Genomic DNA, 10,051 nt, shown 5'->3' with positions numbered 1-10,051 from the left:
TTCCTTCTCCATTTGCCTTTCAAAGATAAAAGGCTTTTTATGGTTTGTTGGGATGTGTGTAGTTATTTAAGACATTTGGAGTGAGGGGTATAGAGGGGGTATAGTGAGATTTGGTCTTTGGTTAGATTTCTCCTATCTCTTTGGGCTTCGGTTTTGAAGAACTTTTGTAAGTATGCCATAAACAACATTTTATTTAATTGGTCCCCTTTGTTAATGGAGTGGTTTTGTGCTATTGTTTTTTTTTTAATCTCCTTGTATTCTTTCATTCTTTCTCAATGAAAGTTGTTCTCGTTTTAAAAAAAAAACCACTCAATTGTCCAATCACACTTTATCTTGTGATAAATCTGAAATTTGGAGACAAAATGAATTAATTCAAAACCTAACTCTAGGAATCAAAATCCTATACAATCAAAATATTCAAAACTAAAAGATTAACAAAATTATTAGCGAGCCTAGTGAGTAGGCTACAAAGTGAGTAGCTATATTTTTAACGTAGTAAAAGAAGGAGAAGGAGACAAGACCCAACTTACTTGCCAAATTTCCATGATCTCAGCGGAATCGACCAGACAGTTGTTAATCTTGTCCATTGCTCCTATCATCGTCAGATTCAACTACCGTAGAAAGAGAGAAAGTTCTATAAAACGCTCGTAGATATTTTTCAATATCAAATTGGAATCGATATCAAACAAAAGAACATGTAAAACTCAAATTTTGGGAGAGGGCAGAGAGTCTCAAGAGGGTAATTTAATTTTGATTTTAGGTAATTTTAGTGTGCAAATAATACCATAAATTTTGGACACAATAAAAACGCATATCCACGCAAGAATCGGGGGTTTCTCGTGGCCATGGAGATCCCAAAACCCTACACGCATTCGAATCCTCTGATATCCGTTTCTTCTTTCATCCACCATCACTGTACCAAACTTGGAGCCGAGCTTTCCAACCGTCTCGAAGACACCAAACGCTTTGCCGGAACTCTCGCCAGAAGATGGCCGGCCGAGGCGAATTGGCGCTCGTTTCCTACACCTGCTTTCGCGTCCCTTGCGCGCCACACGCATGCCTTGGCTGCCACTCTTAGCTCCGACCAAGTGGCCAAGTCCCTCGTCGGCACGGCGGTATACACTGTTAGCAATTCAAATAATGAGTTTGTGCTCATTTCTGATCCTAATGGTGCCAAGTCAATTGGGTTGCTGTGCTTTCGCAAGGAAGATGCCGAGACCTTTTTGGCTCAGGTTTGTTTTGCCCCTGTTTTTCCCCTGATTTCTCCCCCATCTGTGTAGAGTGAAATGATAATAAAGAAGTGAGGAAAACCTGTGGCAATCTATTTTGTGCTTCCCCTTTTTAATGGAATTTGTGTTTGATGTTTTCGATAATTTAATGAACTAGAAGTAAGTTTACCATTCTAATTCTTTTGTTCAAATCTGATGTTTTTATTGCAATATGTTATCTGATTATAGTGAATTTCAGGTTCGATCGAGGAAAAGAGAACTAAAAAGTAATGCCAAGGTTGTCCCTATTACCCTTGACCAGGTACCTTACTTGTATCATCAAATTTTTACTTCTTGAGTACCAAGCTTTTTCCCTGCTGTAGTTATTTTGTTTTTCCCCCATAACGTTCAACCGTTTAGTGGAATTCCATAGTGAAGGTTAGTGTGGCTGGTAGCTATAATAATTAAGTCCATACTACACAAATTTATTGTTTGCAAAAATTTCAAAACCAAAGTCCAGCCCACATATACAAGATGTAAAATGTCACAAACACCTTTGTTACTGATATACATTTGATACACTGCCTCTTACATTTGATACACATTTGATACGCCTGATATCTCTTGATACACCTAATATCCATTGATACGCTTGATATGATACTCTTCGATACACCTTATACTCTTTGATACACCTGATGCTCCTTGATACACATGATATTCCTTGATAACCTTTGGATCTTAATACACTTGATGCACCATGATACTCTTTGATACACTCGATACCATTTAATACACCTGAAACAACTTGATACACCTAATACTCCCTGATTTTTCTTGATACACTTGATACCCTTTAGGCCTTGATACACTTAAAGACTTCACTGATAAGTTTGATACACTTGATGCACTGCTAATAAGCTTGTTATGCTTCATTGGTACACTCAACAAATTTGATACGCTTGATGCACGTGATATGTTTAATACACCCGATGTACTGCAGATACACTTAGTATCCTTCACTTTTACACTTGATATGCTTGAAGTCCTACTTATACACTTGATATACACTTATAAACTTGATTTATATACTTGATAATAATTCACTTTATTGATATGCTGATATGGTTTGATGATATATTGTTGATATACTTGATAATAATACATTGAGTTATATCATTCATATATTTAATAATACTATAATGAATTGCATAAAATTTGAAAAAAATGAAAATCACACAGTATATCAAACCAACAAATACATATAATATAAATACATCACAAGACCGATATACAAAACTGATACAAAATAAAACCAAAACAAAACTAATGTAAAAAAATAAAACAAAATCATTTGAAATCAAATTCAACTCAAAATACACATCAGAAAAAGTAGAGAAAATTCACAAACGAAGTTAAATTACTCCGATCAACAACTAATGTACCATTGTTGGCAGAAAAATCATATTGCAATTAATGTATTATTGATATCCTAAAGTCAAAATTAAGACATGTGTATAAGAAAGGATGATTAGGGCCTTAAAAAGTGGGAGAAAAAATAAGGGATGATTAGGCATTAAAAAGAGCGAGAAAAAATAAGTTATTGAAAGGTAGTTTGGGAATAATAACAAATTTAACATGGAGAGTATTTTAAAAAGTGAGAATTTTGAGACCGTATGGACAAAGATCATTAGCTCGAAAAAGGAGTGAGAAAGTAGCTCCAAAATTCTAAGGTCCTTACCGCATAACAGAAGAAATTGGGGAAGTTCCTTTCTGTTTGGATCTCCCCCTCGAAGCCATGATTCATGACGTGTTTCACATCTCTCAATTGAAACTCAAGTTAGGTCAAAACCAACATGTCTAGCACTTACCACCCGCATTGGCCAAAGAATTTGAATTACAAGTAGAACCCGAGGCTGTTTTGGGAATTCATTGGAACTACGACATTGGGGCTAACGAATGGCTAGTGAAATGGAAGGGCTTGCATGACAGCGGAGCAACATGGGAATCAGTTTACTCTATGAACCAGCAATATCCCTCTTTCCACCTTGAGGACAAGGTGAGTTTCGTGGCTGACGGTATTGTTAGGCCCCCTATTATTCACACATACAAACGAAGGGGCAGAAAAGGTAATAACCAGGTGACAGCTTAACCTATGAGGATTATGGAAGAAATATTCTGGGACCCATGGGAAGGTATGGGAGTATATAAGGGAATGTTTTGGGGATTGCTGTAGGAGGTCATTTTTAGAGAAAAGTTGCAGCAGCTTTTGGAGGAGAAGGCCCGAATTAGCTGGATTCTATCCTTTGTCTTTACTATTTCCTTCTTGTTGTTATTATCTACTTTGATATTTTTCTCTGTTTGAGGATATCTATATGAACTTTGTCTTCTATATTTCTATCAATACATAAAATACAGAGTATTGTCTATGTTTCTCTATTGTATTGTTGGGATTTTACTGAGTGGCAGGTGTTGGGTCTTAATAGCTACCCACTGTAATTTCCCATTTAAATATGATGGTGAAGTGAAGTATCTGTTTTGCCTTTTCTTTTTCTTCCTTTTTTTGGGGGGCATGGGGGCAGGGTTTGAAATGTAACAATTTTGTGAGAAAGAACTCATTTAGAATTCAACTTGATTTTTCTCATGCCCGTGTATTATCTATTGTCAATAACCAGGGTTTCCTCCTTCAGTTTCTCTCTTTCTTCTGTACTTCAGTAGATTTATTTGTAGTTTCTGCTCATTTTTATGATTCACAGGTATATTTGTTGAAAGTTGAAGGTATTGCATTCCGCTTTTTGCCAGATCCTATTCAGATTAAGAATGCGTTAGAGGCAAGTTTCTTTGATCTTGTCATTCTCTTGGTTTTCTGGCAGAGGGTTGTGTCAATCTTATGCTATATTTTATATTCCTTCACTCTGTATCTAAATTTTAAATTCTGTAAAAATACCAATATTTATAAGCTAGGAAGCATAGATACCGAGACGGCGACACCATTTTTCAAAAAGTAGGACACAACATGTCGAGAACACATTAATTTTTTAGTAAAAAAAAATTAAATGTGCATCTATTGTAAAATATTCCAATTAAAAACATCAAAATAACAAGTTAAAAACTGGATAATTTACATAAATATAACAAAACAAAAAAATATTTACAGTCATGTAACAAAAAACAAAAGCCCATGAAGCCATTAAAATATTTTCATAATATCTAGATTTTCCCTTGAATATTGCGAATGATTTAATTAGAAACCTTAAAATACCATTGTCCACATGATTGTTTAATTTGTAGTCTCTTTCTCATTGTTTAAAACAAATTACATATCGTGTTGACATGCTAAACACGATTGTGTTGACATGATGTAAACACGATCGTTTACCATTCTAAGCACGATCGTTTACCATGGTAAACACGATTGTCATGGTCAACACGATCAAAAGTTGAAGCCTTTTCCCATCATTTAAAACGAATTATAGATCGGGTTGATATGATCTAAACGATCGCTTACCATAGTCAACACAATCGTTAGATTTGAAGTTTTTAACGATCATTTACATTGGACTACATGATCGCGTATCATAATCAACACGATCGTTTTTCATAATTTACACGATCGTTGACCATGGTCAACATGGTCGTTTAAATATAAGTTTTTTTTTTCCATCGTTAAAAAGTACATGATTGTGTATTGTGCCCTAAACGATTGTAGATCGTTTGTTTAGATTGAAGTATACGGTCGTTTAGAATAAGATTACTTACGCCGTGTGTAGTCGATTAATCGCATGTTGATTGAGGTATTTTTGGTATTTCTCATTGTGGGCCTATGGGCTTTTTCCGTTTTCGAAATTGTTCTATATAGTTTAAATACCAAGTTTGTTATATTTTTTAAAAAATTAAGAACCATATAATTCATGAACATGAAAAATAAAAAATTTATATGATAATTGATATCATACAGCCACAAAGCATGAAAAAAAAAAGAAAGATAAAAAGAAACTTGCAGTGAGTTTGGGTGGCGAGAAACAGGGGAGCATGAACACGACACTTGGCATAGAGGTGGAGGAGAAAGCATGAAAACTGAAGGGTTGAAAAGATTAAATTAAGGAAAAAAAACTGAAGTCTTCTTTGTTTGTTTTTTTTCCTTTTTTCTTCCCATTGTGTCTCACCTATGTCTTGGTGTGTCGGGGCCATGTTGGAAATTAGAAGAAAATAATAAAATAATCCGAAACAGTCTATTCACACCTTCCCGATCTGGGAAATACTCATACCTTTACTGTCGATCCTATTGGGAGTGTCTAACCTTCCCCTTCCCCTGAGCCCGATTGTTTTCCCTAACCTCTGCGTTGTAGACAAAGTTTGCTGCCTGGGCCTGGATCCGCTTCTTGTTTGACTTGTCCATGACATAACAAACTAAGAAAGCGGTAAAGCAAGGTTGTGGCATGATTGAACAAGACCTTTGCAAACAATAGTTGTAGGTGGTACAAGAGAGGCATGTAAGCCAATAAGAGGTTATTGCGAGGAGCAGCACTAGAGGATGGGTTGGTTCGTTCCTTTCTATGAAAAGAACCAGTAAAACTATTCAATAAAGAGATTCCCACTAATCAATGGATGGCGGATTTGAGCTTTGGGTTCATTCTAATGGTTCATTCTCATGAACTAGAGCAAAACGCGGTTGGGGCGTATAAGCGAGCTGCTGTTCTGTCATTCTCAAGGCTAGGTAGGGTTGACACACCAATTGGCATGTTGGGGCGTGTCAATGTCGGAAACGTGTCTAACACTAACACTGACATTTGGCCATTTAGGAGTGTCGGTGCTTCTTAGCTTGTAAGAGTTGCTAGTTAATATTGGCTAGATATCAACAACAATTGGTTGGCCTAGTGGTTGAGGGGAAAGTTGAAAAAGGTAAAATGATTATGGAGCCATAAGTTCAAATCTTGTGGTGGTCACATACCGGAGAGTGGAGACATTAATATCCTTAGTCCTTTTTTCGCTCTTGTTGCAACCAAAGAAAAATTTTAAGCTTGATATTGTCTCACCATTAACATGTGTCACTAACAATACACACACACGTGTTATTAGTTGGATGCCTTTGGTGTTTGTTAAGAAATCGACAATCAAAGAAACCTAATAAATGTAAACCAAAGAGAAAACAGCATTGAGATTTACTTGGTTTGCTAACAATGCGTTAGCTACATCAATGGGCAAACAAAGAGAAACATTTTATTATTAGAGAAAAAAAATCAAATATTACAGATTTAAGGTGCCAGAGAGATCCCTTGTTTAGTTGTTTGGAGTGCCAAATAACAGATTTACGACATTCCAATATGTTAAACTTTCTCATGCAATAGGGTTGAACTTTCTATGACCATCTTGTAATTGATATTTAAAATGCCTTGACATTTCAATTTGATATTTAAGATGTTACTTACATTTGACTAGTAATAAAACATTTACGAACTCAAACATTTCGAATATACTATATTTTTGTTGACCTGACTATTGACCCATAATTGTATCTTTGTATTTGTAGCTTAAAGCACCGGAGACCGGAAGTAGTTTTGATGGAGTTCCTGTTTTTCAGGTACCTTACTGCAATTAATCAAATGGTTTTAACACAAACTTGAATGAAAAAATCAGAGTTGTGAAAACTCTAGAAGGACCAATGAATTGGATCATTGGACATTTTCCAAGTTTCTAATGATAAACAGTTCTCAATCATGATTCTTGGTGTGCATAATTCATAATACATTGTTGTAGTTGGTTGACAGTCTTCATAATTTTTATTGTTTGGTTGACTTGTCTTATATCCTGTTCATATCTCATTATAATAATTTTCTTTTCTTTTTACAGTCTGACCTTCTGATCGTGAAAAAGAGAAACAAGCGTTATTGTCCTATTTACTTTACCAAGGTCTGTATGCATATAATTTCTGAGGAACTATGGATCGTAGATGCATCTAACCGTTTACTGGAAATATAGGAAGATATAGAAAAGGAACTGTTGAAGGTCTCGAAGGCATCAAGAAGATTAGGAACTTCTCAACATATTATGGTACGATTTGTATCTTTTTTCTTTGGTATGTTTTACTTTTTAGCTCGATCAGTGGCCACCCCTCCGGTTATGGTGGTTTTATGCTCCCAAGAAATTTGAGAAATTTTAACAGTCCTATTCAGACAGACGTGGAAGTGATAGTGATGCACGATAAAATTGGTTTAAGCTTTAAATACAAACCAGAATGTCTGAAATTATTATCCTGCAAGTGACCATTTGTGTATATTCGATGTTCCTTTCTTGTGAAAAAGATTATCTGTTCTGTTAGTCCATGATTATATTGCTTTTTTCCTTTGTTTAACTTGAACTAGAATACAACAGGTTGGAAGCCTGGAAGATGTTCTAAAGAAAATGGAGGTGAGGTTTCTTGATCTCAAGTAGTAGTATCTCTTAGAATATAGAAATTGTACTCCATCTTAGTTTTCTTGATCAATTGCAGTTGAATGAAAAGAATTCAGCCTGGGAAGATCTGATTTTCATTCCACCTGGCAAAAGCCACTCTCAACACATTCAAGAAGTGGGCAAAGCATGACAGAGGCTGTGAATTCAGCCAACAGACTAAAACAAGAAGAATGAAGGAGCATGGATAGAACTGATTCAGCAAACTGAGGTTAGAAAAAAATGGAATTTTGTTATAGTTGGCTTCATGGGAGAGGAATAATGAACACTAATGGCCTTTTTCTCCCTCATTAGACATCACAATGGATCTGATTCAGACATTATTTTGAGAGGTTGAAGAAGATAATGCCTTCTGTTTTACGTCGAGGAGGTTAGTGAAAACATTGCGGCTGGATTTCTCAGATGTGTTGAGTTTGATTTTATTTATGTATAGTATAGCCTCTATGTTTGACGTAGTTTTCAACTGTAGATTAGAATCAATGTAATTTTAGCTTTTGAAATGGTTACTGATTCCTAAGGCGACTGTCCCATTTTGCTCAGCCGTGCGTTGCCTAAGTAATAAAGGGCGGTTATTTACGTGGGAAGGGAACCTGACAATATTTGATTTTCACAATAAATTAATGAACTACCAAATGTTTTTTTTTTTTTTTTTTTTTTTTAAGTTCTAACAATTTTACTGGTTGAGACTAGAATTTTCATTTACTGAACTATGTTTGGATACATACACTATCTTATTGTCTATTGAGGAACGTGGTTGTTTACCGGTTTAGTTTTTCTGGAAATGGAGAATTGTTTAGGTGGCGGAGAATATATTATGTTGTTAGATCTTATTTTCATTTGTATATACTCCTAATTATGTACATAATTCAAATCTATTGGTATATTTTTTTCAGTATAGAAGAAAAATATCCATTGCTTTTGTAATAATATAACCTTACTTGTTGTAGATGGGGTGATGGGTAGGTCATTTATTGTCAAACTTTTCAACGTCATAACCTACCTTGTCTGTCTTATTATAAATAATTGGTCGGATTATTTGTAGGATTTATTGTATTAAAAAGAAAATCTATCTCATATTAACTAGGGTCTAAGATCTAGAATCATTCTAATTTTTAGTTTTCTTTTTTATTTTAAATTTTTGTTTGTTAAAAGTAAAAGCCACATATATTTGGTAATTGATTTAGAATCAAAAGTTTTTTCTTTGTTCTTAGTTTTCCTTCCTAATTGAAAAAATGGTGAACTAATTACTAAGCACTCATTTTTTAAATTTAAAATAAAAATCAGAAATCGAACAATGAAGAAGTTACAATGCAAAAATTTGCCCTCTTTACACTATTCCTGTGGATTGCGTCTTGAGAAGGAAACGGATAGAAGGGGCTTTTGGGTTGAGTCTAATGCAGCTAGTGTGGTTCATTCTATTCCTCCTCTCTCGTTTTCTTTTACTCCTCATGGGATTTATTTTTTTATGTTACGACTGCTGCTCTTATTAGTCATTTAAATGTTAGTGGGTGACATATACCTCATATGTTTGTAATGGTGTGGTCCATTCTTTGACCAAATTTGCATCGTCGTATTGTGATTCTTTTAGATGGATTTATGCTTGTCTTTATTGGTTTTATCGCATTATCGAGATCGTTAAAGGTTGTTTATGATGATTAATATATGTTGCCTCTGATGACTTTCTTTTAAAATAAAAAAATAAGAGACAAAAACAACCATTAATATGATATAAGCTACATCAAATCAAATAAATACCCCCTTACTTTAAACAAAGAGGCCTCACAGTTGAAGCAACTGCAATGATTGGCTGTTTTGGTGCAATTATGTGGACCAATATGTCTGCTATAGAACAGAGGGATTTAAAAGGAATGTCTTTATATTGAACTGTTGAGTAAGAAGATACCAATGAAGAAGATGGGAAAATTTGTGTCAGAAAAATTGGACATCATTTTGAAATGTATTTACTATTTAGTGTAGTTGAGGGACCAATCTTACTGCTGCCTCTGCATTCCCAAGTACAAAATGTTGCATTACAACCCATTTTGCTGTCTTTGATTTATATTGCTTTAGAAAATTGTGTTCAACTTCATATTTCATTTTTTGTTTTCTTCTTCATCAATGCAATGATTATAGATAATAAAAGAAGTAGATATTTAGAAGAGTCTTAGATTGAATTAAATATCATAGTAGGAAGTTATAATAGTTAATGTTTGAAATATAAACTATTTTAACTAGTGTTTGAATAATGTTGCATCACTGAAGAAAAGAGAGGATGTATGAGAAACGTTAAAATAATTTACACTTTAAACATAAACTATTATATTCAAACTACAATAATTTAAGACCACGATAACCCACCTTGTTCTAATGATGCTCTCTAAATTGGTGCTTTA

General features: G+C 34.5%; 1 protein-coding gene across 6 annotated transcripts; it reads left to right on the top strand.

The window, feature by feature from the left end:
* Window positions 1–756: 756 nt before the first annotated feature.
* Window positions 757–8,303, top strand: LOC103493535 (protein TIC 22, chloroplastic). Of its 6 annotated transcripts, none has more exons than XR_538474.3 (9): window positions 759–1,232; window positions 1,468–1,530; window positions 3,965–4,039; window positions 6,739–6,789; window positions 7,059–7,118; window positions 7,188–7,259; window positions 7,571–7,616; window positions 7,699–7,869; window positions 7,953–8,303. XR_538474.3 is itself a non-coding variant. In XM_051087900.1 (8 exons), exons 1-8 carry the CDS (start codon window positions 846–848, stop codon window positions 7,704–7,706), a joined length of 762 nt encoding a protein of 253 aa, XP_050943857.1. In that variant the 5' UTR covers window positions 757–845; the 3' UTR covers window positions 7,707–8,303. The 6 variants fall into 6 exon arrangements, 3 of the variants coding, with proteins under 3 accessions (XP_050943857.1, XP_050943856.1, XP_008452540.1); XR_538472.3 differs by having other exon boundaries at window positions 791–1,232; window positions 7,581–7,616; XM_051087900.1 differs by having other exon boundaries at window positions 757–1,232; window positions 7,699–8,303.
* The last annotated feature ends 1,748 nt before the right edge of the window (window positions 8,304–10,051 follow it).

Source organism: Cucumis melo, chromosome 7 (assembly GCF_025177605.1).
Source record: "Cucumis melo cultivar AY chromosome 7, USDA_Cmelo_AY_1.0, whole genome shotgun sequence".
Lineage (NCBI taxonomy): Eukaryota > Viridiplantae > Streptophyta > Magnoliopsida > Cucurbitales > Cucurbitaceae > Cucumis > Cucumis melo.
Note: the sequence above shows the minus strand (reverse complement) of the source record. Positions and strands in the feature narration are given on the sequence as shown.